This window comes from Filicampus tigris, chromosome 12 (assembly GCF_054856515.1).
Source record: "Filicampus tigris isolate MCC_2025a chromosome 12, RoL_Ftig_1.0, whole genome shotgun sequence".
In the NCBI taxonomy this organism is placed as follows: domain Eukaryota; kingdom Metazoa; phylum Chordata; class Actinopteri; order Syngnathiformes; family Syngnathidae; genus Filicampus; species Filicampus tigris.
The window spans coordinates 15,455,927-15,483,493 of NC_141228.1; the positions used below are offsets into that span (position 1 = coordinate 15,455,927).

Genomic DNA, 27,567 nt, shown 5'->3' on the forward strand with positions numbered 1-27,567 from the left:
CTCGCAACGATACAGGGGGCAGTAGACGCCAATGCGAGAGTTTCCCCCCACACTGAAACTCGCCCCAGAATCATTTCATTCCTATACAGATTTGTTTGTTTGAATGCGTGGAACCTCGCCATAACTCACCACCGCATTAAATTATACTTAGGGGACAGCCTAGTGTGTGTATGTCCGGTGACAGTGGGGCGACTCCCCCGCGGACGTGGACGTGGTTAGTCGGCGTGTCCCGACCCAGTTGACGGACGTCTGAGCAGTCCTATGATACCTCCGAAACATTTCTACTCGTTTTGCCCCTAACGCCGCGCGGCCAACTTCGGACACGTCCACCCCACGAACTCGTTGTGAAGTTGAAGACACCGCCAACATGTCCGTGGCAGGCTTGAAGAAGCAGTTTTATAAAGCGAGCCAGGTTTGTTGAACTTTTCCTCTTTCTGCCCAGTACCACCACCCGGCTTCGGGTTCGGCTAGCTAACCAACTCTCGTACTTAGCTTCACTTAGCAGTCAAGCTAACGCGATTTAGTTTCTGATAATGCTAATTGACTGGTAACTTCGGTTTTCTTCTTTGTGCGGTGACACCAAGAAGCAAATGTTGCATTTTTTATGTATTTGGTGTTTTTGTGTTTCTTGTTTTTTTTTTGTCTTCCCCTCCCCACCCCCAAGCTAATTAAAGTGGAGGTGAATCTTCCAGGCGTTTCGTTCCCTTTGCATTGATATATACCAAAGGTCACAAACTATAGTTCTTCCAGGCTCCCAGTGAGTCACTATTTTGAGAAGCAAACAACTTTTGAATGTATTTGGAAATGTGTCAACTCTCTCGAAGACCTGGTGACCTCCTTTCCACTCCAGCTGTGTTGTTAGTCTTTTCTTTCTTTTGTTTGTTTGTTTTTTTTAAATCCAGGAGGTTCACAAATCCTTTTTTGTTTATTTTAATCCAGGAGATCAATTGTGAACCCCCAATGATGTCTTTGGCCGCACAATTGATGAGTTATTTATTTTAAATATGGGTCTTCTACTACTACTCAACCTGGGCGAGGATTCTGTTGAAGAATGTCTTTTTCTTCACCACCCCTGCTGATCTAAGCAGGAAAGACATTTGGTTTCTGCCTCGGGCTTCCTGTCAGGAACACAAACAGATCCCCGACGGTTAGAACGTGTTGCAATGTCAGACCATCTTGTGTGTAAACACCAGAAGTGGACGGTAAACACTATCAGAAGTAGGGTTGAAACAATTCGATTAACTCGAATCGCTTACGTTACAAAAAACTCTGCCATGAAGTTTCACAGGGATCGTTTTCCACAAAGACGAATGTAAATGCAGATGCAATCACCCCAGTGTGTAAAATAAATTGGAGCAAATGCATTGAGTCATGAATATCCAAAGTTTGGGTTCATGTTACACTTAAGAAAACAAAATAAATATACAGGCTATGTCTTTTGCAAAGTGTCTACAATCGCCAACACAAACTAACGCATCAACTTTAGCTAATTTAATAAAACCTACTTGTAAGAACCAAAGAACGTATTGTAATGTCCCAGCAAGTGTGGGGAAAAAACAATAACAAAAACGCGTGATAAGCACTCAATATGAAGCCAACTACTTTATTGTTGCTATATTACTTATTTAACCATTATTTATTCAGGAAAGGCAACTGAGAACATGTTCATTTGCAGTGCCATCCTGACTGTGTACAGCTACAGAAGTGTGGAACTGCCAATGGGGAGTCAAATCTATTAACTGACAAATACGTTAGAATGTACTTGCGAGTATGTTCGTATTTGTGGGCTAAATGCTACAATTGTAGCATTTTTCCCGTAATGCCATGGGGTATTGACCTGCGCATGCGCAAGTAAAAAAATTTTTTAAAAAAGTGTTATTTATTATGTCTGCAGTGCATGATGGTTTAGCATTTTTTCCCATAATGCCACGGGCCATTGCCTTGCGCATCGCATACCCTGTGGTATTATGGGAAAAATAGAGAAAATAATGCACTGCAGACATAATAAAACCGTAAATTTACGAATAAACAATGTTTAATTAATTTTTAACATGTTGGTATATTGTAGGCCAAATGCTAAAAATATCTTTTTTTTTGTTGTTTTTTTTAATTGTGACGTGATAGCGGTGGGATTAAGAGGTGGATTATTTCGGGTAAATCACCACTAAAGGACAGGTACCAAAGCACAGCCCACCACCATTAAACGCATCAAGATAAGAACTACTTTCCCACTTTTTTATTTGGACTGCGCCGCCTTTGTTTTCCCTCTTCTCAATAACAGTTGACACAGCTCGGATTTTCCTCACTGGAGGCATACAGGAAGTGGGACTGGATATCAGTGCCCAGCAGTGCGCACATCCTTGTTTATCCCTCTCTTTTTTCGCTTGCTTTTACATCATCAACTCCCAATGCATTGAATCGAAAAGGACAGACAAACAAAATCTCACTCCCTTTGGACGTTTGACAGCAAGAGTTTTTTTGATTGGGAGAAGCCAAAATTTACAGTAAATCACTATTGAATTCCACTTAATTGCCCAGCTCATTTGTTGGACTAAATTCTGCAAGCAGATTGCAGGAGTTTACGTTTCATTTTAATTGTTATTAAATCTGTGTTTTCTGATTTATGTTTTGAATTTTTTCCCCTTGTTATGGTACTGAATGTGAACTGAACAATGACCTTAAAACCAAGGTGCAGTACTAACTGAACACCGTTTTTGAACGGTAAACCTCTAGTACTCACCCTTTGAATACACATAGCCAGGTGACTAATATGTAGCTGGAGATTGGGAGTGGACTTTACTCAGTATATTCCGTCATTCTTTATTATAGTTGTTCACTCAACCATATTGTGCTGAGCCGTTGGTCTCACAATTGGATTTGATTATCAACAATTAGGTTTGACATCCAGATGCATCACGTCAATTTTTCTATAATCGATAAGCCCAAGCAGTCAAAAACAAGCTTCTGTTTTTTTATTTTTATTTTTTTATTTTAATTAAAAATAAACAGATCATAACAGAAATAAATAGTGTCGGCTGACTTACTCCTTAATACTTGTCGTGTGGACGTGGTAAGATTTCAAAAGCAAAACATGCACTACTGCAGTGCTCTCTATACTGTAGTAAGTAAAAGCTATACAGTACAATGAAAGCACTGGGCATTGTGGCAAGTAAGACGAGTTAAAATATTAAAAAAAAAAAACGGGTAGTTATGGAATACGGTCGTAAATCCGTCACTATAAAGACTCCCACAGCTTGTGTTATTTTCTTCTCTTTGTCTAAGTTAGACGGGATTGCCGACAGACTCACGTCGATTCTTGGCTGCGCTAGCTGTGCAGTTTCTTGGCTGTTGTGGTGAGCAACTATGGGTGGAAACGGCTAAAAGTCACTGCTTTTCCTGACATTTAATTTTTCCGCCACAGGCTTTAGACATTGCGTGTGACTCGTCAACTTTGTGCTTCACTGCCTGTGTGTAATCCAAAATGTGTCTAGACATTTGTTTATAAAAAGTTTGAAGCATCCTTAACTCTAAGATCGACCAAGTAATTTGAATATTGTTGAAAATTATCATATTTTGATCAGGGGAAAAAACATCCATCCATCCATTATCTATACCGCTTGTCCTCACAAGGGTCGCGGGCGTGCTGGAGCCTATCCCAGCTGTCTTCGGGCAGTAGGCGGGGGACACACTGAATTGGTTGCCAGCCAATCGCAGGCCACACAGAGACAAACAATCACACACACTCACAATCACACTTAGGGGCAATTTAGAGTGTCCAATCCACCTACCAAGCATGTTTTTGTAATGCGGGAGGAAACCGGAGTACCCGGGGAAAACCCACGCAGGCACGGGGAGAACATGCAAACTCCACACAGGGAGGCCGGAGAAGGGATCGAACCCTCGACCTCTGAACTGTGAGACGGACGTGCTAACCAGAAATGAATTAGTCATAGCTTTTTCATCCCAACCCCAAACAAGAACATTCTTATTCTGCCATTTAATGAGAATCATTTGATTTTTCATATTATGTTCCTTCTTACGTGCAATCAAAATAAATTCATTTTGTTCTTCTTTGAAGCCTAACGTGGGCTTTAAACAGGCTTGGTGATGAGCCACACACATATTTGCTAGATTTCCTGGTTATTTTATGCTCTGTTTCCCTAAGCTTGTGTGCATGTAAACAACAATGTTGCAGAGAAGTGAGGCCACAGACAGTTACGTGGGCTGGTTTTACACAGCAGAAGTGCCGCTTTGTGCAATATGAAATGATACTATTTTTTTATTTTTTTTTTAAATCACACAGTCGGCTTGCTAATTGAATCTTGTTGCTTGCAGTTTATTTATGAAAAAAAAAAAAAAAAGGTTTGGGAGCTTGACCACGATGTATTTCTAACAGCATAACATTTATGTAATACTATAATAAATATCAAGTTCACCTGATCTTTTAAAATACAACAAAGTTTGGCATGTATCTTGGTGACTTTGACTTATAAATAGTGCAAATATTAAATGAGCTACATTCGGGTTGGCAGCTATCCAATTTGTATCTGACTTTTTATCCACATTTGGAAGAGGCTTTATTTCCAATCTGATCATATCTGATTCCATGATACATATGGGAATTGTGCCACTCGAGATAAAAGTTAAAAAAATAGTCACTTGAACCACATAATATAAATCCCGCCCTAGAGTTTAAATAGATAAAACTGTACAATATTACCCGCCTTGCAAAGCCATTTAAGGCTTTTCAAACTCCCTTTAATCGATAAGTGAACTTGAACCTGAAGCCTTGTAGACACAAATCTTTTATTTCTGTGATGTTAAGTCGGCAAAAGGTGGAAATCGTATCTTGTGACGTGACTGCCTCAAGGCTGCATTTCAACCTTATCTTTTCTCCAAACATTCATGAAGCGCTCTGTAGTGCCAGTCATGATAAAAGGACTTCAAGTTTTAAGTCTCAAGTCTTCAAGATATTTTAAACTGTTTTTGATTCAATCGCCCTCCTCTTGTTACATTTGCCAAATCTCATAATAACTCTCGTTTTTTTTTTTGGTCATAAATGTGGAAGCACAAAACAGATTGCTGACATAAGTATTAGCATGTTGTAAAGGGTAAAAAACAACAACTATTTATTATGCTTACAAAGTGGGTCACGCAGTTATTCTGCAACTCGAGTTCTGTAAATTATTGCTGTAAATCAAGTTGTTTTTCTGCCAATGGACCTTAGAGAAATTTAAAGCAGAACGGAACAGATGTTCTCTTATTTGTTTCATTTCATTTTTACCCATCTGACAGCTCGTCCTTTGACGCGATATAAAGCCTGCTTGGTATTTGAAAATGCATAGTCAAAAAGCCAGAGTCGCAGTTTACAACAGCCTACTACAGTTTTATTCTATGGCTCCCATGTCACTCACCAGGCCAGGCCCTTTAAAGCGACACACACACACACACTCAGTAGATACCAATAATACCTGCACCTCATATGCACGTTTGTTGTTTATTAATTAATGCAAAATATGTTTTATCCTATTAATTAAAATTGCATAATCGGTAGAGTCATTGATTCTAAAAATATTCAATAGCTGCAGCCTAAGTCTGTATTATTGGTGCACCAGAACCCGCTGGCATCAATACTCAACGTCTCAATGGTGGCCCAAAGTAAGATTTAATCGCTGTTGGGGGATCCTGAACTAAGTAAGGACAAATTATTCCTTGATCCTGCGTTAAAATTTAGAATGCAAGTTGACAGGACACGTAGCGTTTCTTTGTGAGTGTAACACACACCATAACAATACAGTAAAGCAAATGGCTGCACTTGGCTGGAGTGCAGGCGTGTGGATGTGTCTATTAGAACCTTATGGGCCTCACTCTATGACCTCATCCTTTATAACTCCCGCCGCCCCCCCCAATGGCTCTTTGTCTTCTTTTCTGCCGCTAGATGGTGAGTGAGAAAGTTGGCGGCGCTGAAGGAACCAAACTTGATGATGACTTCAGAGATCTGGAGCGGGTAAGACTGGAAGTGACGTTACAGCTGCAGTTGCGCGACTGCTAGTGAAGTGTGTCGTCTGAAAGATTTTGGGAGCGATGGATGGATGTAATCATTCGATCCTTGATGGAAAACGTGCAGCGGCCATCAAAGTGTAGCGAAGATTAAAAGCAACATACATCAGTTTTCTTTTAGGTGAAAAAGATCCGCAAAAGGAAATTGGATAACAACTCTAAGCACATGGAAATGATGACGTTTATGATCGTGGTTTATTATTTTATTTTTGTATATGGAATGAAATCCACTAAGTAGCTTGTTGTTGCTGGATATTTACTAACTGTATGGTTTTCTTAGTAAATAAAGCGGGCGGGAATTGGCAAACACGCATCACATACTCGAGAAGCCGCACTCTTGCACGAGTGAAAAGACAGAAAAATCCCAGCCCACATAAGTGGATAAATGTGATGTTTTACATGATTTTTAAAGATAAATACTTTGTAGATTGAAATTAACAGCAGACCATGAAGAACATATGCACATTTAAAATATAACAAAGTTTATATTTGGTTCAGTTCCACTTTAAGAGTCAACCATCAATTTTGAAAATTCCTGGATCATTTACTTTAATTCCTGTTAATTCCTCATAGAAAGTTTTTGTAAATTCCTGGACTTTTGTATGATGTTGGAGTTCTTGCTGTGTCCTTGTAGAAAGTGGATGTGACCAGTAAAGCTGTGGCAGAGGTGATCTCCAAAACATCCGAATATCTCCAGCCCAACCCTGGTGAGAGGGCAGATAAATAACTATTTACAATAGTATATCTCAAAAGTTTAATCAGCTTCCTTCTCCTCCCGCAGCATCGAGGGCCAAACTATCCATGTTGAACACCATGTCTAAAATCCGTGGTCAGGTGAAGAACCCTGGCTACCCCCAGGCCGAGGGGCTTCTGGGAGAATGCATGACCAAGTATGGAAGAGAACTGGGAGAGGAGACTAACTTTGGTAAGATTCCTGGGTTTGCCGCATGGGTTTAAATACCATCACCATACTTTTAACTAGGGTTGCCATAAAGACTTCAATCAAAAGACGCAGTTACTTACAGCGTTACATAAGACTGTCTCGATGGGGACACTTTTGCTCATTTCTTTGTGTGGCAAAAGTGGCAGAAAGGGACAGTAGCACTCAACATGCACAGTTGCTCCACAATCAAGAAGTCACAGTCACACAGATAGTGGCCCCCGTTCTAATAGTTGCCATGTCCCAAATAATTACCAGGTGCTTCCTCCACTTTAATAAGACGTAGAGTTGCACACCTTCAGTACAGTATCATCCTGTGCCACGAGATGCCGGGCAGCACTGATGTCTGCTGGAAGACATGCAGTGTAATTAAGAGCAAGAAGACGAGGCGGAGACTTAATAGTAGTTGTTTCGCTTTGAGTACTGTTATAAGCTCTGTTTGTACGTGTTGCTGCTCCGTGTCTTTTAAAGTAGCAGTTGAGGGTTTATAATGACCGTGACAGCTATGCAAATTTCCGTTAGCTCATCTATGGAGTTTTGCATTATATGTTAGCATTAAAATAGCGGAATTTTGTTTGACAAAATTATATGGTTTGGCTGAACATTTTGGTGTTTAAATCTACATTTTTTTTATGTATCTGTATTACCGTCATTTTAACTGGGAATGTATTGTACAGGGGGCTAAAGAAGCAGAATTTTTTTTCACATTAAGACATTTACCAGTATATAGGGGTTGTAAAAAATAAATAATTGGAATAAAAACAATAATTAGAATCACTGTTTTATAGCACACTTCATACACAACATAACTCGGTATGTTTCACATACTGTAATTATAAGTACAACATTTAAAAGCACTTACAGAGTTAGAGATTTAAAAGCAAAGTAAAGAAATAATAATACCTTTTAAAACATGATCTTAAAAATACTTTGAACGACCTTAATCATAGGTATTCGAAAAGAGCATAATTTATAACCTGGATTTCAAAGCGTTTACATTTTATAAGTATGTTTTCAATCATTATTAATTCATATTATTCACTCTGATAATAAAGGATAGCTGCAAATCGGGGACCGTATTATACACAAGGTGCGTGTTATTCACTGGATTTTATGGTACTTTAAAAAGTGTTTTATAAATCTTTAAATTTGTTTGAAGAAGTAGGGGGAGAGAGGAATTATAAAAATCGATTTTTTTTAAATGGCCTCTCTGTATCCTAAATTTTAGCAGGTGGGTCTGCAACATATCATCTGCAATAAACAGATTAACTCTACAACCAGAAGCGAGAGCAAACCGGCAAAAGCCACATTTGCAGAATGTGGCTAAAATGTTGTCGTTTGATTTTGTGGCTGAGCTGTTAGTGTCCCTCTCCAGGTGGCGCGCTCGTAGAAGTCGGGGAAGCGATGAAGAGAATGGCAGAAGTCAAAGATTCGCTCGACATTGACGTCAAACAGAACTTCATCGATCCGTTGCAAGGCCTCTGCGACAAAGACCTCCGAGAAATTCAGGTTTTTACTCTACATTGCATGTCTTATTCCATGTGGAATACGCTGTGGAGACAACTCCGTCTGTCGCAGCACCACCTCAAGAAGCTGGAAGGTCGCCGCCTGGACTACGACTACAAAAAAAAGCGGCAGGGCAAGATTCCGGATGAGGACATCCGACAGGCCCTGGAGAAGTTTCACGAGTCGAAGGAAGTTGCAGAGACGAGCATGTATAACCTGCTGGAGACCGACGTGAGGACTCGGTTATTAACGTTAGCGCAAAATTGGCCTGCGACGCATGACACTGGGACATTGTGTTGTGTGTTTGTGAGTAGATTGAGCAAGTGAGCCAGCTCTCGTCTCTGGTGGAGTCCCAGCTGCAGTACCACCGGCAGGCAGTTCAGGTCCTGGAAGAGCTGTCTGACAAGCTTGGAGAGAGGTGTGGTGACTTACACCTGGCGAAGACAACCCACACACATACGCTTACACTGAGCTTTGAGGAACTTTGTGGCTGCACTAGGTGCTGATCTGACACGACCAAGTTATGTAGGCTCACACTTTAAAAAAGGGGAAGAAAATGATTGCTATATAATGAAATATACAGTGAATCCCTATTTATGGCGAGTAATACATTGTAGAGAAAGAGTATAAAAACATTTTTCAAAAATAATTTTGCCCCTCTCGCATGCTTTAAACACACTTCAACTTTTAGGGAAAAACTTGTTCAAGCATTCCTTAGCGTAAAATATTTCCAAATAAGATGCAAAGCATACTTGCTTCAAGCTGTTTGTCACTCCCAGTTGAGGTTTTCTGTAAAACTGACATGTAAAACTTACAACAATTAAATACTGCATTTTTAGATACCAAAATGTTCAGCCGAACCATGTAATAACAAGATTATGCTAGCTTTAGCCTAACGTGTAGTAGGAAAAGCTATAAATGGGCTAATGGAAATTAGCACAGATGTTACGGTATTGTGCACCTTCAAACAACTACAGCTTTTAGACAACAAAACTTACAGGCATGTATTGTATCTGCTCTGTGGGAACGACAACTATTACTGGAGCTTAGTTGCTGACCTTCTCTGCCTCTGCTTGCTCTAAAGGATGCGGTCTTTACTGCCCAGCATGTTGTTGCATAACATGGTACTGCAATGAAGGCACACCACGTGTAAATATGGAATTACCTACATAATGTAAAATCACTTAATAATGACACATAGCGGGGGAGCAAACAATGAATCGCAATAACGTGTGGGATGTAGCGAGGCACCGGTACCACTTTTTTCAGACAGAGTGCAAGTACTTATAATTGAGTACTCGCCGATACCGGGCACCGATACTTAATAATGCCATTTCGTCTTGCAATTGTGTGTTTTTATTATTATTATTATTATAATATTTTTATCAAATATTATTGAAAAACAAGAACTTTTCTTGAACATGTCATATGTTTCAATCAAATCTAATATTAGTTATAGTATGCGTTGAGTAAAGCGTTCCAATACAAATGTTAATTTCAAGAGATAAGCACATTCACTTTCAGTTCACACTATCGGCTCGTCTCTGTTTACGCATCTCTGGTACTGTGTGGAACTTTAAAATCCACACTACCTTGCTTGAACACATTGGTCCAAACGAGACAGGCTAAAAGCTGTTCATGTGGTTGACTCTGACATCTTTTTGAACAGGATGCATGAGGCCCAGTCCCGACCAAGGCGCGAATACACGCCCAAGCCCAAACCTTTGTTTGATTTCGGAGAAGACAACCACTCCAATGGAGGCTATTCTACATCAATGGCCCCGCCGCCATCTCGCAACTCAGGTGAGGCACTCATAAATACCGGTAGTTGAATTTCATGTGGAAGAGGATACATAACATCCCCGTCATTTGGGGAAAACTGCAGCATCGATTTGAGGACACGTCTGTTTCTGTGAAACTGAGTCGATAAACATTCCAGCCACTTTCAACGTGATTGCACAAGACCTGCATGAGTCAGTGCAATCCAGTACAAATGTCAGACACATCTGGAGTGTTTACATGCGTGTGCGTGTGTGTGAGAGTGTGTGTGTCTTTTTGCTGGCCATTGTCTGACTGACCTTGTTCCTCTTCCCCGTGACATCACCAGAGCCGTCAATACACTGGGCCAGATTGACTCGCGCAATGTTTGCTTCCAAAAAGACAGAGTGGGCGGAGCATGAATTTCTCTTACAATACAATACAATACAACTTTATTTATGGAGCACATTTCATAACAGCTGTAGCTGCAACAAAGCACTTTACATCAAAATAACAAAATGTCAACAATATAACAAGTGGAAGAATAAATTAAAACACAAAATACTATATACAATGGACACCAAAAATCAGCAGAAAACTGTCAGTCTCATGTCGGATCAAAAGCCAAAGAATAGAAATGTGTGTCAAACTGGTTTTAAAAATGGATAGAGAGGGGGCTTGCCTAACATTTACTGGAAGGTCATTCCAAAGGGAAGGACCAACAACAGAAAAGGCTCGATCCCCGCTGAAACACCGCTTAGTCCTCGGCACCTCGAGCAGCGCATGGTCCGCAGACCTGAGGCACCAGGAAGGTGCGTAGGAGTGGAGGAGCTCGGAGAGGTACGCAGAGTCTTATGTGTTAGTTTTGGGTAAGGATTTTTTTCCTCCTTTCTTCGTGATTGTGAAAAGTTGAAGGCAGAAATCGTTGGGCAACTTCAACATATGTGCTTCATGGCTTCATGTTTTCATTGCTAACGTTGCACGTGGTGAAAGAAATCCACATCCTGTGTTCTGAGCAGAAGCACGCTTTTTAGTTTTCAAAAAAGGAACTGAATTAGCCACAGTTTAAATCATGTGGTATTGAAACATATCTGTGCTTTGCACTGCATACTGTCAATCATCTTTATAATGTTCAACAAAAGTGCACTTATCATGCTTTGCTCTTAGCAGCATGATGTGTGACATTTGGGTGTTCACAAACCGTGTACTATAATGTATGAATAGTAAGAGCCTTCTCATTTATTTTAACACCAGTATAATGTAGCAATTTTTCAATTGTAAAAAGTCTTAAGCTCACGTTTCAAAAGTAGCGATGATTAACCACTAAGTGGCCCTTAAAATGTCCCCTCTCACTTGTTCCCAATGAACAATGAACTGGCGCCCCCCTCCATAAATAAATAAATATCCCCCATCACTTTAAAGAAGTCAGTCTTTTAAAACTACTACTACATATCACATATTAGTTATATTTTAGGATGATTTTAACCCTTTAAAGGATAGTGTGCTAACACAACTCCACATTTTTTAAAATACATACATGGGCGTCTGAGAGAATAAGCGAATCAACATCATTGAGGTGTGCTTATCATTTCAGAAGTGAGGTTGCAGAAAACTGTAAAAGGGGTGAATCTTGCTGCATCTTCTGAATAGGGGAAGTAGTAGTGCCATCTGGTGGGGGGAAAAAACATGAATTGAAAGCCAGTACAAGGCCCATTAGTTGTATTTAATTCGGTTTGAATGGGATTTTTTTCCTTGCTAGGAACAAATGTGTTTTTGTGTTGTGTGGTCATTTCAGGCTCATTTAAGGAACAGTAAGGGCAATTCTCCCCCCCCCCAAAAAAAAAACAATTACTGGAATTCTCTAGGTACCCAGCTACCTCCCATAATTCAAAAACATGCGTTTTAGCTTAATTGAACACTCTTAAATTGTCCATATGTATGAATTTGAGTGTAAATGGTTCTGTCCACATGTTGCCCTGCAATTGACTGGCATACAATCCAGGTTGTACAGTACCCCCTCACACCCAAAGTTAGTTGGGATGGGCTCCATATTGCCCATAGAAAATGGATGTAATATCTAGAATATTCGACACAGCCGAAATGGCTTGAACATGAATAATTGCAAGAATGGCACAAAATGTCTCCAATATCCCTCGAGTGTTTTAATTTTCCTGGACATAGCAGTTCCATTCGTCTCAGTGTAAAATACCTTTTGAGACGTAACACATTGTTACAGACTGAATGAGTGATCATCTCTTTGCGCCTCTCAAGCTCGACAGCGACACCACACAAAGAGTGAATTGTTTTAGACAATTGTGCAGTTTGTTTGTGCATGGAACTCCTGTGTGTGCTCTAGTGGTCCCATATCAGATCAGTGACATGGTTGGTGGGGACATGGATGGAGGAAGTACCAGACAACAAGTGGCAGAGGTGGGAAAAGAACTCCCACTCTGTACTTTACTAGGAGTACAGACTTTTGTGTAGAAAAAAAATTAAATCTGGTAAAAGTAGTGATTCGGCAGTAAAAGTAGGTGATAGACAGGATGGCATCAAAGCAATACTTTTATATTAGTGCTTCGGCCTGGAGACAAAACATGAATTGGAGTTTTTCAGCATTAATGAAGGATAGGACACCGACCCCCAAATTATATATTTTTAAAAAGTTGTTGAGTAAGAATTTGACCTGTTTTTGACATTTGGCAGCAATAAAAATACTCTGTCATTTTTTTTCACCCTGAAATTTGATGACTTTTCATTAAGTGATCCAAAATACAGACAAAAAAACTGGTGCCACGGGATGTGGTGACATTGTATGTAATGTTTTGGTAAACGTTTTTTTTTTTTCCTTTTCCCTCCCCCTTGGCCGCAGCCCCGGAGCAGCCCAGCTGCAAGGCGCTCTACGACTTTGAGCCGGAGAACGAAGGCGAACTGGGTTTCCGTGAGGGCGACATCATCACACTGACCAATCAGATTGACGAGAACTGGTATGAGGGGATGCTCAACAGCCAGTCGGGATTTTTCCCCCTCAACTACGTGGAGGTGCTGGTTCCGTTGCCCCACTAAAGCAGGGGGGCGAGTGGGATGGTTGGGTTGGGAGGGAGGCCTCGGACAGACTAGAGCCTGTTTCACTTGGAGGATGGACTCTTAAAACCTCCCTTGATTTATTTTAGACCGAGACAAAGTAAGCAGCAAAGCTCAGGTTGACGCAATACTCCCCCGTTTCAAATCTGAGCGTCTCAGTGATGACACCTGCTGGCCACTCTGACAATTGCTTTTTTTTTCATCAGACTGAGGTTTTAAACCACACCATTGCAGCCTATCGCTTGCTGGTAACAAATGATACCTGTGGAAGGCAGTTTGAGCATTTATTCCATATCTTAGATAGCTGGCTTAAGGTCCATGTATTTGCCTTTCCCTTTGCCCTTACGAACAAGACAACTAAGTGCACTCGTAGAACGATTGTGTCTTACTAGGAATGTTTTTCCCAACACTAACTTTGATTGCCAAGGATATGGAATAATAGCACAAACACCGTTTTTTAATTAGCCGTTCGTGCTTTTTTTTTTTTTCATTTTATTGATAGCCACCTTACTATCCTTGTACTAGTACACTCTTTGTCGTCACTTGTAGACAGTTCCGTTCACTACTGGTAGAACCACTAGAGCACACAAGTATGACGTTTGAAAAAGATCATTTTACACGATTGGATATCAAGGATATTGAATGCTGTATATGGAAAGCCATTTGAGCCATTTTTATAGCCTTAATACCCATATGTACTTTCTATGCTTTTTTCATCACTGCTCACGAGTAGATTGACTTACCTGGAATACTTTTTCCAGTACCACTTTTGGTCTACTAGTATGCAGTTAAACCTTACTAGTAAATGACTGTACTGCACTAGCGATTGGTTCTACTAGGCCCAACTAGTAAGCATTTGTCACACACTAGTAACATCCTAGTTGTGGAGGCTATGTAGATAGCAGGGTGTTTGAATAATTGACCTAAAAAACTGCAATTCCAATTGCCCCACACACTTTCACCTGTCCGCCACACCACCACTTCAAGACCGGGTATAAGGCAGATGCAGGGAAGATGGCAGATTGAGAGGAGTCAGAGACTTTTGCTGCTGCATTTGCTAATCTCAAGACGTACGGATGTGTCTGTGCATGTGTTCTGTGAGAAGCCCAAAAGCCTGCTTTCGATGCAGTCCACCGAGCTCAACAACTTGGTAACTTAACTGCTTCACACTCTTTGCTTAACTCACTCACTTCTCAATCAAGCGCTTATCTCGTACGCTCGCTGGACCACGATGAGCAGGACCCACTTAATAGTACCAGTAAACATCCACCTGTCGTAAAATGCCAAACTAACAAGTCTTATGCACACTTCTTATCAGTGATATCGAATGAATGGCTTTCTTGATACCCATCTTAAGATCCATGTACTAGTACACTTTGTCCTCACTTGGCAGAGTTCAGCACACTTTTAGAAGAACAAGGGTTCAGTCTGTTGCGGTCATCGTGGGACAATTACTGTAGTTGGTACAGCTGTTGTACTCTCCACCTCAACGCAACTTTATTTAAAGAGCACTTTAAAACAAACAATGCTGCATAAGAAGGGCTGTACATGGAGTAAAAATTTGTAATACAATAATAGTTAAAACAATAATGATAAAAAAACACAAACAATACCGAATCTCATGCTGAGTCAAAAGCCATAGAATAAAAATGTTTTTTAAGATTAGTTTTAATAATGGGCAGAAAGGGGGCTTGCCTAACGTTTAGCGAGAAGTCATTACAAAGTGATTGACCTGCAACGGAAAAGGCTCGATCTTCTCTGAGCCTCCGCTTGGTCCAGTACATCCAGTAGTGTCTGGTCCACTGACCTGAGGCACACTCAGGTGCGTAGGGGTGCAGGAGCTCAGAGGGGTAAGGTGGGGCGAGACCACTTAACGCTTTGAAATCAAATACAAATAATGTTTAAGACAGGATGAAAGTGGCCTTAAGGAGATCGTGTCCTTTTTTTTGCTCATTGGGAGATAGATCTGACTCATAGCAGTGGAAGCAAATACTATGTTTTCTTAAGATGGATTCCAAGGGCATCACATACAATGAAAACAGCAGGGGCCCCAGAATTGAACCCTGTGGAACACCATGCGACAGTGGTGCAGAGCGGGACTCAGAGCAACCAAAGCTAACCTAACTCGTGTGCAGGAATGTCATATAGTGGGGGTGGGTGGGGGTACTAAACTAGTACGAAGATACTTGTTCTACTAGTGCGCTGAATTGTCTTACTTAGGACGAAGGCGTACTAGTACATGCACTTTAAACACGATATGAAGAATGGAATAAATGCTCAAAGGGCTTTCCATAGCCACAGGTTAGCCTTCAGTTTTTTGTCTTTTTAATAATGGTTTAGTCTACAGTGTTTTCTAAAAGCATCTCAGTGATGCTAGCTTGACTAGACAAGTGCACGTTGTCCATTTGTTTCAGTGTGTCCCGACCCGTTGTAGAAAACCGTTTTACACATGCAGTGCCTGAAACGACGACGCTGCTGGCAGCGCTTCTGTCTTTCTGTCCGTAATGTGAAACTCCTGCTTCCCACTTTAGTTTTTTTTTTTTTTTTTTTTGAGGGGGGTGGGAGGGGCAAAAGCCCCCCTTACAGGTATTTCCAAGCTCTGGAACCCATGTGATTTTTGTCTTGTTGCATTTCAACTGTTCCTGTGCTCTTAATACAAGTGGAAACACCAAAGTGGAATGACCTAACGGTGGGACAAATTTTGAAATTCAACCCCCAAAAATATTTAGCACACTTTTTAAAGTATTCCTTAGCGACTATTCTTAATCTCTCGCAGTCAAGAAATGGGAGACAATTGAATAGGAAAAGACTACTCGCTCGCAGTAATCCAAGTAAGAGGTAAAGAATGAAGTACCTCCACTTCAACATACTGTCGGTGCTTGGCCACAAAATGGCGCCATGGCATCTATTTTATATTAGACATGGCTTTGGCAGGGAAGGGGTGTTTTTCCAATGCGTCAAACGGATTGTGTTCCACTTTGGTGCTTCCACTGAACAAGAATCCAATTGTGTATAGTTGAGGATTCCAACCTCGGTCAAAGGGAAAACATCAAGGGAATGCTTTGATTCGGGAATGTTTTAACCATTTTTTTTTTTTTCTGTCAGTGTTTGTGCATTTACCACCACCAGAACCAGACAGTCACTGTGTTTTGGACCTTGTCTAATATGTTTACATGTGGTAACCTAGCACTGTGCATGTATTGTTAGCCGATGCTGTTTTGAGTGCCTTTTGGAACAGAAAGGTGGGAAACCAAAAACAAATAGAATAGCTACTTAATAAATGGTCCACAGTTTTTAACCAGTGGCACTTTTGCGCATGTGCACATTGCGGCACATTTACACTACAGGCTGTTTCCTTACACACACGGCTAACTTTTTTTTTTTGGGGGGGGGGGGGAATATTATAGATGTTTCAAAAAGTCCCATTCATTTACTGATTGTAAAGCGCTATGTTTTTTGTAGTCTGTCTTAATTATTATACGGAATCGTTTTAAATGTATTCAGGCTCGCTATAGTATTATTTTTATATCCAAAACCATTACAAAAATGCATGTAGTCCTTTATTATATTAATTATTGTTGTACCCTATAAAATCTTAGATACCTTTTTACCTCTGGTATGAGAACTGAATTTAACCACAATACTTTTGTCTTTTATTACCATTATATTTGTATGTGCATCTTTCCTGGCCCTGCCCACTTCTTACAATAAACAAAAGACAAAAAAAAAACCTGAATGTGAATTTATTTTCTGATACTATACACTACTAAATACAAAAAGACAGTCGTGTTTTAAATATTTCCAGTGTGTATTGGTAGAAACGCTTTGTAGAACACCAATCAGCAGGCTTAAGGCATCACTCTGTTCTCTTGCAGTTGTAGTAATAAATAAAAAGTTAAGAGGACAAGAAACGCACACAATCCAAAAGGCTAACACAGGGAAACCCGAGTGCCATTGCTTGATGCTATACATCGACTTCCTAAAAAAAATGAAAATAAAAAAAAAACATACAACTTTTAGTTTTAGCCAAGTAAAAGTTCTGATGATTGTGATATTGAGATTATCAGATAAATGTGACATCACAAATTTCTTTTTTTTTTTTTTAACTCCGTCTTTTTGGGGGGAATAAAAAGATGATTTTATTCCTAATTTCTTCCTCTGGACTTTGGGAAACGCCATCATAGATACAGTGAAATCACCTCAGTGTTACCTCAACAAACTTTCACAAAATAAACAAAAAAGAAAATGACATGAGACTTTATGCCCCCCAATCTGTGTCGTATTGATTGCGAAGGCAAATTGAAATGTGGCACTGATAGGTCCATTTGTACATCTCACTGAACGCCACTCAGCTGGCTGTAGACGTGCTCCAGGATCTGGGAGTAGGCTTGGTCCTTAGGGGCGTGGCAGCTCAGTGAGCCCTTGGGGGGTGGAGCAGCGAAGAAGTCTTGACTTCATTAATTCAATTAAAATGTACCGCACATAAAAGCCAAATGAAAATTATACCGAAGTAAATGTTTTTTAAAAAAACAGCTCTTAAAAATTAAATACAAATGTATTGAACTTTAAAGTCAAATGCTACTGAACTATAGTTTGAAAATCACTGCTGTAAATGACTTTCAATGTCACTATCAATCTATGTTGTTATGTGCGTTTATTATAAAAAAGAAAAAAAATGCAAGAGCTGTCCGATTTTAAAAGAGCTACCGATAACATCGGTCGGGCCCTACTGTAAATAGGAATCAGAGAAACTGATGACGTCTCACCTTGATCTTGTCCATCATGGTGGTGTCGGGACACCAGTACTGGTTAAAGTGGACGAGGTCAGGGGCGGCCTTGTAGAAGTCCACCAGCAGCACCTGCAAACACTTTTCACTGAGGACTTTTTTTTTTTTTTTTTAACCTCACATGGCACTTAGTTGCCCTTTTTGTTTTCTTTTGTCCTGCCACACGTGGTTATACCATCTCGTTGAGGACGTCACTGGTGAGGAAGTTGTCTTGAACATACGTGACCTCCACTGCCACGGGGATCCCGTAGTCGTTGGGCCTTTGCTGCAATGAAACACACCAAAAAATAATTATGCCTTAACAAGGGTAAGCTTTGTGGACATGTTGGATTTTTAAAGGGTAAGCTTTGTGGACATGTTGGATTTTTAAAACAGACACATGGGCCAGTTCAGTCGTAGATGAGGTGAAAAATACGTATAAAATTTAAATATATATTCACATTTTTCACAATTATATAATTAACCAACTATTCAATTCTTTACATGACCATTTTAAATGCACTGTATATATCAACGATTTTATTTTAATAGGAAAATTATCACATTTCATATTATTTAGATTTTAATTCACCAATTATTGGGGGTGCGGGAGCAGCTAAATGAATGCACCAAATATTACAGTAATGTACAGTTAATGTACAGTAAATCCCCACTGCATGTTGCTCTACCATGCCTTAACAGCTGCATGCTCACCTCAGGCGGTGGTACGACCCAGAATGGCGTTATAGTGGAGGCCACACCTTGATTACCATGATAGTACGGTCCTGAAAAACAGTTTATTTTTTTATTTTCTAAACTATTGTTCAACTTGACACGTGTTACTGGGCCCGACCGATTATGGAAGTTTTTTTTGGGGGGGACGATGCTGTTTCAGATAAATTTGGCAGAAAAAAATTCAGACAGCTGATTAACGAGCCATTTAATAAAAAAAATATATATAATTAAAAAAAAAAACTTCTACTTTTAATTAAAAAGAGATGAATTACAGGCAGAACATTTCACAGTTTTACAATACTTTGTCCTTTATTATTGTGGGTAGGCGGGGTTAGTGGAATGTTTGAATGTCATTATCTTTGTCTTATGTTTTAATGTATTGATTTGTATTTAAAAGTAAAAATTGGCCCATTTTTGCCAATTTTTTAAAGGGCTAATATCGGGCCAATTAAATCTTCCGGCCAATTAATCGGTCGGGTCCTAGTTGTAATTTTCTCGAGGCGCAGGGCAGGTACCGCAGATGACGCCCAGGCACGGCTGAAAGCCGTTGTTGGAGCCCTGCAGCTTCAACTGGTGGTCCATCTGCGAGTCGATGTCCTGCAGCGACGGTAGGGCCGGACCCCGAGGGTGACTGTGGTACCAGCCCACCAATGACAAGCCGCGCATGAACAAGTTCTGGCATATCTGGATGCATCACGGTAAAAAAAAGATAATTTTATGACTTTTTTTGAATGTGAGAATTTTGTGTGTGTGTGTTACCTCCTCCTCGACAGCAGAGGCAGCGTCTCTGTCCGCCAACCTGGTTCGACAAGGGAACGCTCGTAAGACGGTCAGCACTGAGACGACACAAAAAGTAACACATTGGCTTTTAGATTTGATGGATGCTCAGTTATCATGATTTTTTTTTTTTTTTTAATAATAAATCTCGGGTCAAACTCACGTTGCGTGTTCGTATCCCACCGTCCTCCCAGGTATCCCACCACCTCACTGGTGGTCAGATGGCAGTGGAAGTCCTAATAAGGAAATACATACAGTGTGTGAGTGAGGGTGCTTGGTGTGTGTGTGAGATGTTTGATCCCACCCTGGGTCTTCCTCCAAAAGTTTTTAGTGCGCGTGTTTGTGCATTACCATGAGCAGCAGCACGTTACTGGACACGGCCACGTTGAAAGGCTGGAACCTGTTGATGGCCGAAAAGGCTGACAGCTCGACCAGCGTGTGAGGGTCTCTGAGGATGCAAGGTCACCTCTTTAGCGCTCTCTTGTGGATTCGCTAAACGTTGACCAAGGGCGACTTCAAAGAAGCGGCTACCTGGAAGCGTCCCTGGTCCCCAGAGTGCAATATCTGACTGGGATTCTCTCTCGGTCCGTTCTCCTCGGAGCCAGAGCGTCTGGGACAAAAAGCAAATGAATTGAAAAATATTGCTTTATTGTACAAGAAAAATGTAAAAGATTACATTGAAATCTAATTCTGAAATAGTGAAGCACAAAAGTAAAATTGAGGGGTGCTACAAGAGGATTGTCACAATTGTAGACTAAACAAATACCGTGTAAACTTCCAGGTTTATTGTTTTTGGTCTTCTCTTCGGCTTGCGTGGCTGATTTCCCTTCCTCTTCATCCTCGTCGTCATCTTCCTCGCTCACCAGGCTCTGATGTCAGCAACACCAATAAACATAAGGTAGTAGTGACTGACACTGTAAGACAGCTATTGATTTATTTACTAATATTATGGTTGCAGTTGGCAATGGGTGTGCAACGCTGCCTAAAAATGTTGACATTTCAGCCTACAAGAACTCACATCAAACTTGAGAAAGTATGTTTTCCATGTCAACTCTACCTGGTGTGACCTTGTAGTTTTTTCACTGACTGCCTTTGTGCTTAAGTAATTATTTAGAGTAGTGATTCTCAACCAGTGTGCCGTGAGACATCATCAGGTGTGCCGCGGGAAGTTATCCAATGTCAATTATATTGACCCCAAAAAAAGAATTCGAATCAAAAACTGTTTTTGATCATTAACCAACTATGCCAACCACGTATAGTAACAGGCAAAACAATCAAATATGCTTTTCCACTAGATACATAATATATACAAGATACATAATCAACCTGTATATCCACTTTTTGTGCATTGTTTTGCTAAATGGAGTGCCATGAGATTGTTTCCCATCTTGACTCACTAAAGATTGGGAAACACTGATTTAGAGGTCTGCTTTTGACTTTCACTTGAGTCATATTGTAAAGTGACAGTACTCTTAGCATCTTGTGATTGATCAAGACACGGCGTCCTCACCATGTCTGCGCTGGGCTGGTACTTGTGCAGCCATGTAGTCTTGTACTGGGCCAGCTTTTGACCGCGGTAGCGCACCGATGCCCAGCCGCAGCCGGACTTCTTGGCCGGGTTCACCAGACGCTTGCAGTGGGTGGCCCAGGCGCTCGGTGAGTTGAAGATCTGACCCGTCTCCACCCAGCGGATTTTGCCGTCGTTCAGCAGGTCTCCGATGAAGTTCTTACCCTATAATGGCCCGAAACACATGATTAATTCTGCTGATTTTGTCAGCAGTCACATCAAATATTGTGGGAAAAAAAACAAACGCAAACATTTTTATTCTAAGCCTGCTGTCATGTGCTATTTTCTTACCAGGTAGTGGATGGCCAGCACACCATCGCCAGGCTCCACCAGGCCATCCTTGAGGAGCACCCGCAGCGTGATGCCTCGTCGCGTGAGCAGCGAGCCTCGTCCCGAGCTGGAGCGCAGGTCGGCCTCGTCGCCGCCGCTCAGCTCCTCCTCGTCATCCTCGCCACCATCCTCCACCACCTGAGGTGAGCCGGGCACCTCTGGGCAGAACGCATACACACACGGAATAAGTAATGTTAACATGTCAAATGGGGTCATATCTGGGATTATACTAGATACCAGGTTATCTTTATTTATTTTTTTTTGGTTTTATTAGATTTGAGCCTCCATGTGGTGCCACGTCAATCTAATCTGACTTCCAAATATGTAGTGTTGCTCTATGTAATTTAAACTCTTTTATTAGCAATGGGACCATTTATTTAACCAATCAGATTTCAAATTCATTCTCACAGGGCCAGTCTGATGTCAGTGTTTTCCTGTCCTCTGGTCGGTCAGAGCAAAATTGTTCCAGCCAAGTTCAACTAGCAAAACACAACAAGCAGCAGTTCGGCAAAAAAAAAAAAAAAAAAAGAACAATTCAATATAGAGGCTTCAACCTCTTGCCGTTCCCAGTTGGTTTACTGGCAAAGTAAACATAAATAATTACATCTTGTATACTGCTAACACACAATGCAAAATGCTATAGACAGTCTACAAATAGCATCTATGACTGTGTTATAGTGTAATACTTAAAGCGGTGCAATCACACAGTATAACAATACTCACTGGCAAATATTCTTTATCCTCGGTGAAAAAATGACGTAAATTGCTGCAGTTTACCGAATCACTTCGTTGTGAAACTCTGCTTTCTTTTTGTCTGTATGACTGTATTATACTGCCCCCAGTGGCCAAGGTACGCACACCAGAGTGCAATGGCTGGAACAGATTAATGGCATTTCCATTCATTTTAATAAGGAAATATGATTTGAGATTAGTATTAAGATTTGACTACATATTATGCTTGCTTTTTTCCCCAGGTCAAAGGTTTACATAAAAATATGTTTTTATGAGTTGAAGTATGTTTTGTAAACTTATTAAAGAATGCAAGTGTTGAAATGTTTTTGTCCCCATGGTTTCTGTATCATAGGTCCGCGCCCCTCTAATTGCGTGTGGATGTGAGATTTATCCTCCACGATAAACGGGGGTTCATGGCTAATTATTGCCTACCAATGTTCCCAAACTGTAAAGTGTCGATCTATCTACTTTAATGTCTGACTGATAAAAGCCTCCTGTTTATTTATATTATTTAAGGGTGCTACATGCTCAAGTAATAATCGCCCTCTCTCTCTCTCTGTTTGTGTTTTTAGGGGGCAAAACGAGCCCCAAATGGAGCGTCTCCGTTAACTGTCGCAAAAGTACCGCTGCTAGCCAGCCTTTTGTTTCCGCGTCCCGTCAGGACACGGCTCGCTCTCGGCAAGAAAAACGGTCTGCTCCCCTCCCCTTTCTTCTTCGTCGCTCCCAGCTTGGGGGTGACAATTAAAGGCCACTTTCATTCATCCTCCTCACCCATGATGGCTCCGAGGGCGCCGGGAACGAGTCGCTCCAGCTCGGGAAGCGACCGCTCGAGCTTCCAGTCCGGACGAAGGTTTCTCACTCCCGCTCCCGGTCGGAGATGTGCCGTCTTCCCGTGCTCACCGTGGCTCGGGCTGTTGTTGGAAAGCATAAAATGAAGGCTGCGCCGTGGTCGTTTCCTTGTTGTGTTGCTTTAATGTCGGCTCCCCTCCCCTTTCTTCTTTCTCCTTGTCACTGTCTCCCTGGGCGCCAGCTGCCATGCCTACGACCACCCACCTCCCCCCGGAAATATTATCTACTCTGATTATTCAAATTTATACACAGCACAAGCGGAGGACAACATTAAACGTGCTAATGAATGAAAAGACGTCAAGAATGTAAACAGTGTAGCGGTGTGAAAAACAAACTAAAAAATCGACTTGGAAGTGAAATTTAAAAAGCAAGGTGACTGATACGTGGGGGGTCGGTTAAGCGAGAAAGGCTATAAAGTGACACACGAAAAGTTTAGACAATTCCACATTGTTGAGACAGTTCCTATCCACGGGACGGTGTTTTTCGAGAAGATACGCATTTTTTTCGTGGACTTTGCCAGCAGAGGGCAGCAAATTTCCAATGTCCGTGTTTGATCTCGGCCTGTGTATTTTTAGTGAGACATGCTGGATAAATAAAGTATTGTTCCACTCAAAAGAATCAGCGTCACGGTTTACTTTTACTTTCTCGGATGAGCCAAAAGTAGATAAACAGTGGACCACTGCTAATATCGTCAGATCGTTTCATTTTTTACGCCCAGATATCGCAGTAGTTTTGTTGTAATGGTATATCATGCAACCCCGTTAAATTATGGACCACCATTTAGATAAAATTTATGATGCCCGTGAGGACATTTTAAAAATATATCTTTAAAAATCTAAACATTATTGTATCTTGTACCGTTCTAGACATGTATATGTTAAATTAAACATTCATTTGCGTTATCCATAACCCGCAGGTTTCGTTTTTACCGGATGTGACGTCAGATCACGAGTGTTCCTCACAACTGATTGGACGAGTGCAGATGTAGGGGCGTTTATTTAAAATAGCGCCAGTGGAAGTAAACAGTCATTTTTTTTGCCAAAAACAGTCACAGAAGAAATGAAATCGCTTTCAACTTAACTTTATGGATGTGTGCGTCACGTTTAACGATGCGTAGGGTTAAGAAAGAAGCTGTCGCACTGGTGGAAAACGTCCAACCGAAGCGGAAGAGACAGTCGACGCGTGGAAAAGACGGTAATAATTATAATATGACAAGATGAGGAAAATATGATAGATAGAAGGCCTGCTCATTGTGGTGATAACATAAACAAAATAAGTATTTAATATTCCTCCAGGTTATGTCGAACACAGAGAGGCTTTAACTCAGCCGTGTATATTTTAGCATCTTGCTTGTACATGTACAGTAAGTCACATGTGCCTCAAGTGTAAACCTTCTAGTTTCAAACAAGTCCCAGAAAGTTTTGTTAAAATCAAGCAAGTAAACTAGACTGTTTTTCACCGTTCAAGTAAAATGAACAAAATAAAAGTGAGAGTGCCACTCTCGCTATAGTTTCAGCCTTTTATTGAACTGGACAAACGGCCAAACACGCAAATACAAAATGGAAACACTCGCAAGGAGCATTGAGCAGACATCAAACTTGGTTAGATATAGAAGTAAACTGAGCTACGAATTTGCCCCTGGAATGTGTTCAACTCGCACATCAAGATAGCCTAACACTCATACATTAATGCCATTTTTTCCCTCCCCAAACCTGTACCAAAATGGCAGCTGCCGTAGTTTGTTGCATCATGCTGACTTTTCTCCTGCAGAAGAACCCTCAGTTGCTGTTTCACCCTCAACCTACCACACATTCTGTGAGCCTGCTGATGTTGGCTACCTGCGGACTCATCTCCTCAGTTGGTACGACCTGGAGAAGAGAGAGCTGCCTTGGAGGACTCTGGTATGAAATGAGCTATTTTATAATACACGCACAAAACACTACACGGGGTCCTCGGTTCCCAAATGCATACGCAAGTTGGAACGCGCTGTAGTTGTGTAACCAATTGTCTTTTTGTCATATTTTGTCATATTACTTTTCATTAGTTTTGGGGGTTTGTCATTGTGAACGTTTTGTCAGATTTTTACGAAAGTACATGTTTCCCATGCAAGAATATATCATGTTACCAGCACTGCATGTACATTTATAGCGCTGTCTTAATATCCCCTTGTCTTACTCCAACAGGCACTAATAGAGCCTGATGTCAACATAAGGACGTATGCAGGTATGTTAAACGCCATCATTGCATTCTGAGGCTGCCCCTGACTCGCTTTAACGTGTTTCTTTCCCTTTTCAAGTGTGGGTGTCTGAGATCATGCTACAACAGACCCAGGTCGCCACAGTGATAGACTACTACACAAAATGGATGAAGGTACACATTTTAGTCAATGTGTGGTATTGTTATCATCAGTCTATTGATGTTATAAAGTTGTGTGAATGTGTTCCAGCGTTGGCCCACAGTTTCACATCTTGCAGTTGCTACACTAGAGGTGATCACTAAAGCGTCAGACCTCAGTTAAAAACACACAAAAACATATTGAAAGTATTGATTTTGTTCATGAGCAGGAGGTGAATCAGATGTGGGCGGGCCTTGGCTACTATTCACGGGGGAAGCGTCTGCATGAAGGTGCACAAAAGGTGAGTCATGGGCACCTTTTAGTCACATTAAACGGCATCTTTATATTGCTCTGTATTGGTGAAATGATATGTACGGGTTTGTTTACCCATATTGCCATTGGAGCTATTGCCACTCGGAGGTATAAGTGACATCATAGTAAAAAAGAAGGTCTATGGTGTAATGGACGACTAGCTTTGTAATGCCGTTGGTGCTTTTGTACGAACAGGTGGTGTCGGAGCTCGGTGGCCTGATGCCCAACACGGTGGCCGAGCTGCTGAGACAGCTACCAGGAGTGGGCCGCTACACTGCCGCAGCCATCGGCTCCATCGCACTGGGCCAAGTTAGCCGTCACGCACGCACACATGAAGGCCTTTAATGCCAGGAAATGACTACATCCATCGTCACCTAGGTTACTGGAGCCGTGGACGGCAACGTCATTCGAGTCCTGTGTCGCATGAGAGCCATCGGGGCCGACTGCACAAGTCCTGCAGTCACAGAGGCCCTTTGGTGAGTCAATTAACTCTTTGAACACTGTTGATGTGAGATTTCATCAGCGGGAGTCCTAACAAGGAGCGCCATCAACGGCAATTCTGTCTGTTTTATTTATTTATTTATTTATTTTGTTATGGGAATGGGTGGAGAAAGATTTTGGCCAATTATGGTTTGATCATGAAGCCGGAAAAGTAAAAAAAATAAAAAAATAAAAACTTTAACTATGGCCATCAGATAGCAGCATTGGGTCTCTTTTGAATGAAATCATATGTCGAAACAATGTGGATGCTTGTGAACACTCAAGAGGTTCTCCTTTTTTTTAAATGGCTGCCATTGAATGAGTTAATGTTTGAATTGAAGTGGGATGGGGACAGAGCCCTGCTGTGAGTAGCGCAAAAACGCAAATAATGTTGAGTTCAAAATCACTTCAAAGTAAGTGGTTCTTTCTGGTCTGTGGTCTTTAAGGGCTCTGGCGAATACACTGGTGGACCCAAATCGACCAGGGGACTTCAACCAGGCCATGATGGAGCTTGGGGCCCGAGTTTGCACCCCAAAGGGACCCCTGTGTGAGCAGTGTCCTGTACGCTCTCAATGCCACTCTTACCGCAAGGTACAATCAAAAGTAGTCACACTTTGTACTCAAGTAGAAGTGCAGTGACTTCAATGCCAGCTGGTCAAGAGCGGGTGCGATGGCCCTGCCCAATTATGCTTGGTCTTTGTAATACCCAAGATTTCCAAATGAGTCGCTAAAAGTTTGATGTGCAGTAGTTCCTCTCTAATGCAGTAGATAAGGCCAAGGTGGGGCGCTACATTACAACATCGCGGCCCGGTCTCTGCACGCTGCACTTCGACGTTCAGCGTTGGCATGTCAACTTCCGGTTGAGTCAAGCTCGTCAGCCTGCTGGTAGAAGCTCACAGGTACCTGCAGGAAACTGTAATTGTTAATCTTATCAATCATTTTGTGTGCAGGTTCAAGCCAAACGAGAGCAGAATTCCAAGAGGCTGTTGAGGAAAAAGGATATGAAGCCTGTCGGACTTCCAGACATTGAAGACTGTAGTAAGTCATCCTCTTTTTTCCCTTGCGAACTTCTCGTAATTTTTTTCTCTGGCATCTCTCACTCAGGTGCCAGTGGATTATGCCCACTATGTCCACCCGAGCCCTGGGATGAGGAGTTGGGGGCTCAGAACTTCCCGAGAAAGCCGGCTAAGAAGCCCCCCAGGGTGGAGCGAACCCTGACATGTGTGCTGACTCGGCATGGAGAAGGAGGTGAGGAGGAGTTCCTGCTCATGCAAAGACCAAATAAAGGTTTGAACTTGCGTCTTTGTTTCTGTGTGGGTTATTACTCTAATTATTCGTT

General features: G+C 41.4%; 3 protein-coding genes across 9 annotated transcripts in view; 2 read left to right on the plus strand and 1 right to left on the minus strand.

The window, feature by feature from the left end:
- Positions 1-17,088, plus strand: sh3gl1b (SH3-domain GRB2-like 1b). 3 transcript variants are annotated; one of them, XM_086046653.1, is made up of 9 exons: positions 1-412; positions 5,939-6,007; positions 6,695-6,767; positions 6,842-6,985; positions 8,376-8,509; positions 8,579-8,737; positions 8,821-8,924; positions 10,176-10,309; positions 13,134-17,088. In XM_086046653.1, exons 1-9 carry the CDS (start codon positions 368-370, stop codon positions 13,325-13,327), a joined length of 1,056 nt encoding a protein of 351 aa, XP_085902779.1. In that variant the 5' UTR covers positions 1-367; the 3' UTR covers positions 13,328-17,088. The 3 variants fall into 3 exon arrangements, with proteins under 3 accessions (XP_085902779.1, XP_085902780.1, XP_085902781.1); XM_086046654.1 differs by lacking the exon at positions 13,134-17,088 and adding an exon at positions 12,621-13,127; XM_086046655.1 differs by lacking the exon at positions 13,134-17,088 and adding an exon at positions 10,976-12,605.
- On the minus strand, positions 17,073-23,615 carry mpnd (MPN domain containing). The gene is made up of 13 exons (XM_086046650.1): positions 23,024-23,615; positions 21,482-21,678; positions 21,134-21,355; positions 20,390-20,492; positions 20,155-20,233; positions 19,975-20,071; positions 19,787-19,859; positions 19,606-19,682; positions 19,362-19,530; positions 18,826-18,896; positions 18,308-18,397; positions 18,112-18,204; positions 17,073-17,766 (listed from the first exon to the last, which is right to left on the minus strand). Exons 1-13 carry the CDS (start codon positions 23,178-23,180, stop codon positions 17,680-17,682), a joined length of 1,515 nt encoding a protein of 504 aa, XP_085902776.1. The 5' UTR covers positions 23,181-23,615; the 3' UTR covers positions 17,073-17,679.
- The window catches only part of mutyh (mutY DNA glycosylase), a 10,239-nt gene continuing 4,764 nt past the window's right edge, over positions 22,093-27,567 (plus strand). For 2 of the 5 annotated variants that reach the window (XM_086046645.1, XM_086046646.1), the window contains exons 1-10: positions 22,826-24,295; positions 24,872-25,002; positions 25,285-25,324; positions 25,398-25,471; positions 25,548-25,589; positions 25,666-25,737; positions 25,944-26,057; positions 26,127-26,224; positions 26,675-26,819; positions 27,179-27,515. In XM_086046645.1, coding sequence (XP_085902771.1) covers positions 24,190-24,295; positions 24,872-25,002; positions 25,285-25,324; positions 25,398-25,471; positions 25,548-25,589; positions 25,666-25,737; positions 25,944-26,057; positions 26,127-26,224; positions 26,675-26,819; positions 27,179-27,515 — 1,159 coding nt within the window. In that variant the 5' untranslated portion in view covers positions 22,826-24,189. Of the gene's footprint in view, positions 24,296-24,871; positions 25,003-25,284; positions 25,325-25,397; positions 25,472-25,547; positions 25,590-25,665; positions 25,738-25,943; positions 26,058-26,126; positions 26,225-26,674; positions 26,820-27,178; positions 27,516-27,567 lie in introns of all 5 variants that reach the window. The other 3 variants (XM_086046649.1, XM_086046648.1, XM_086046647.1) reach the window with 3 other exon arrangements.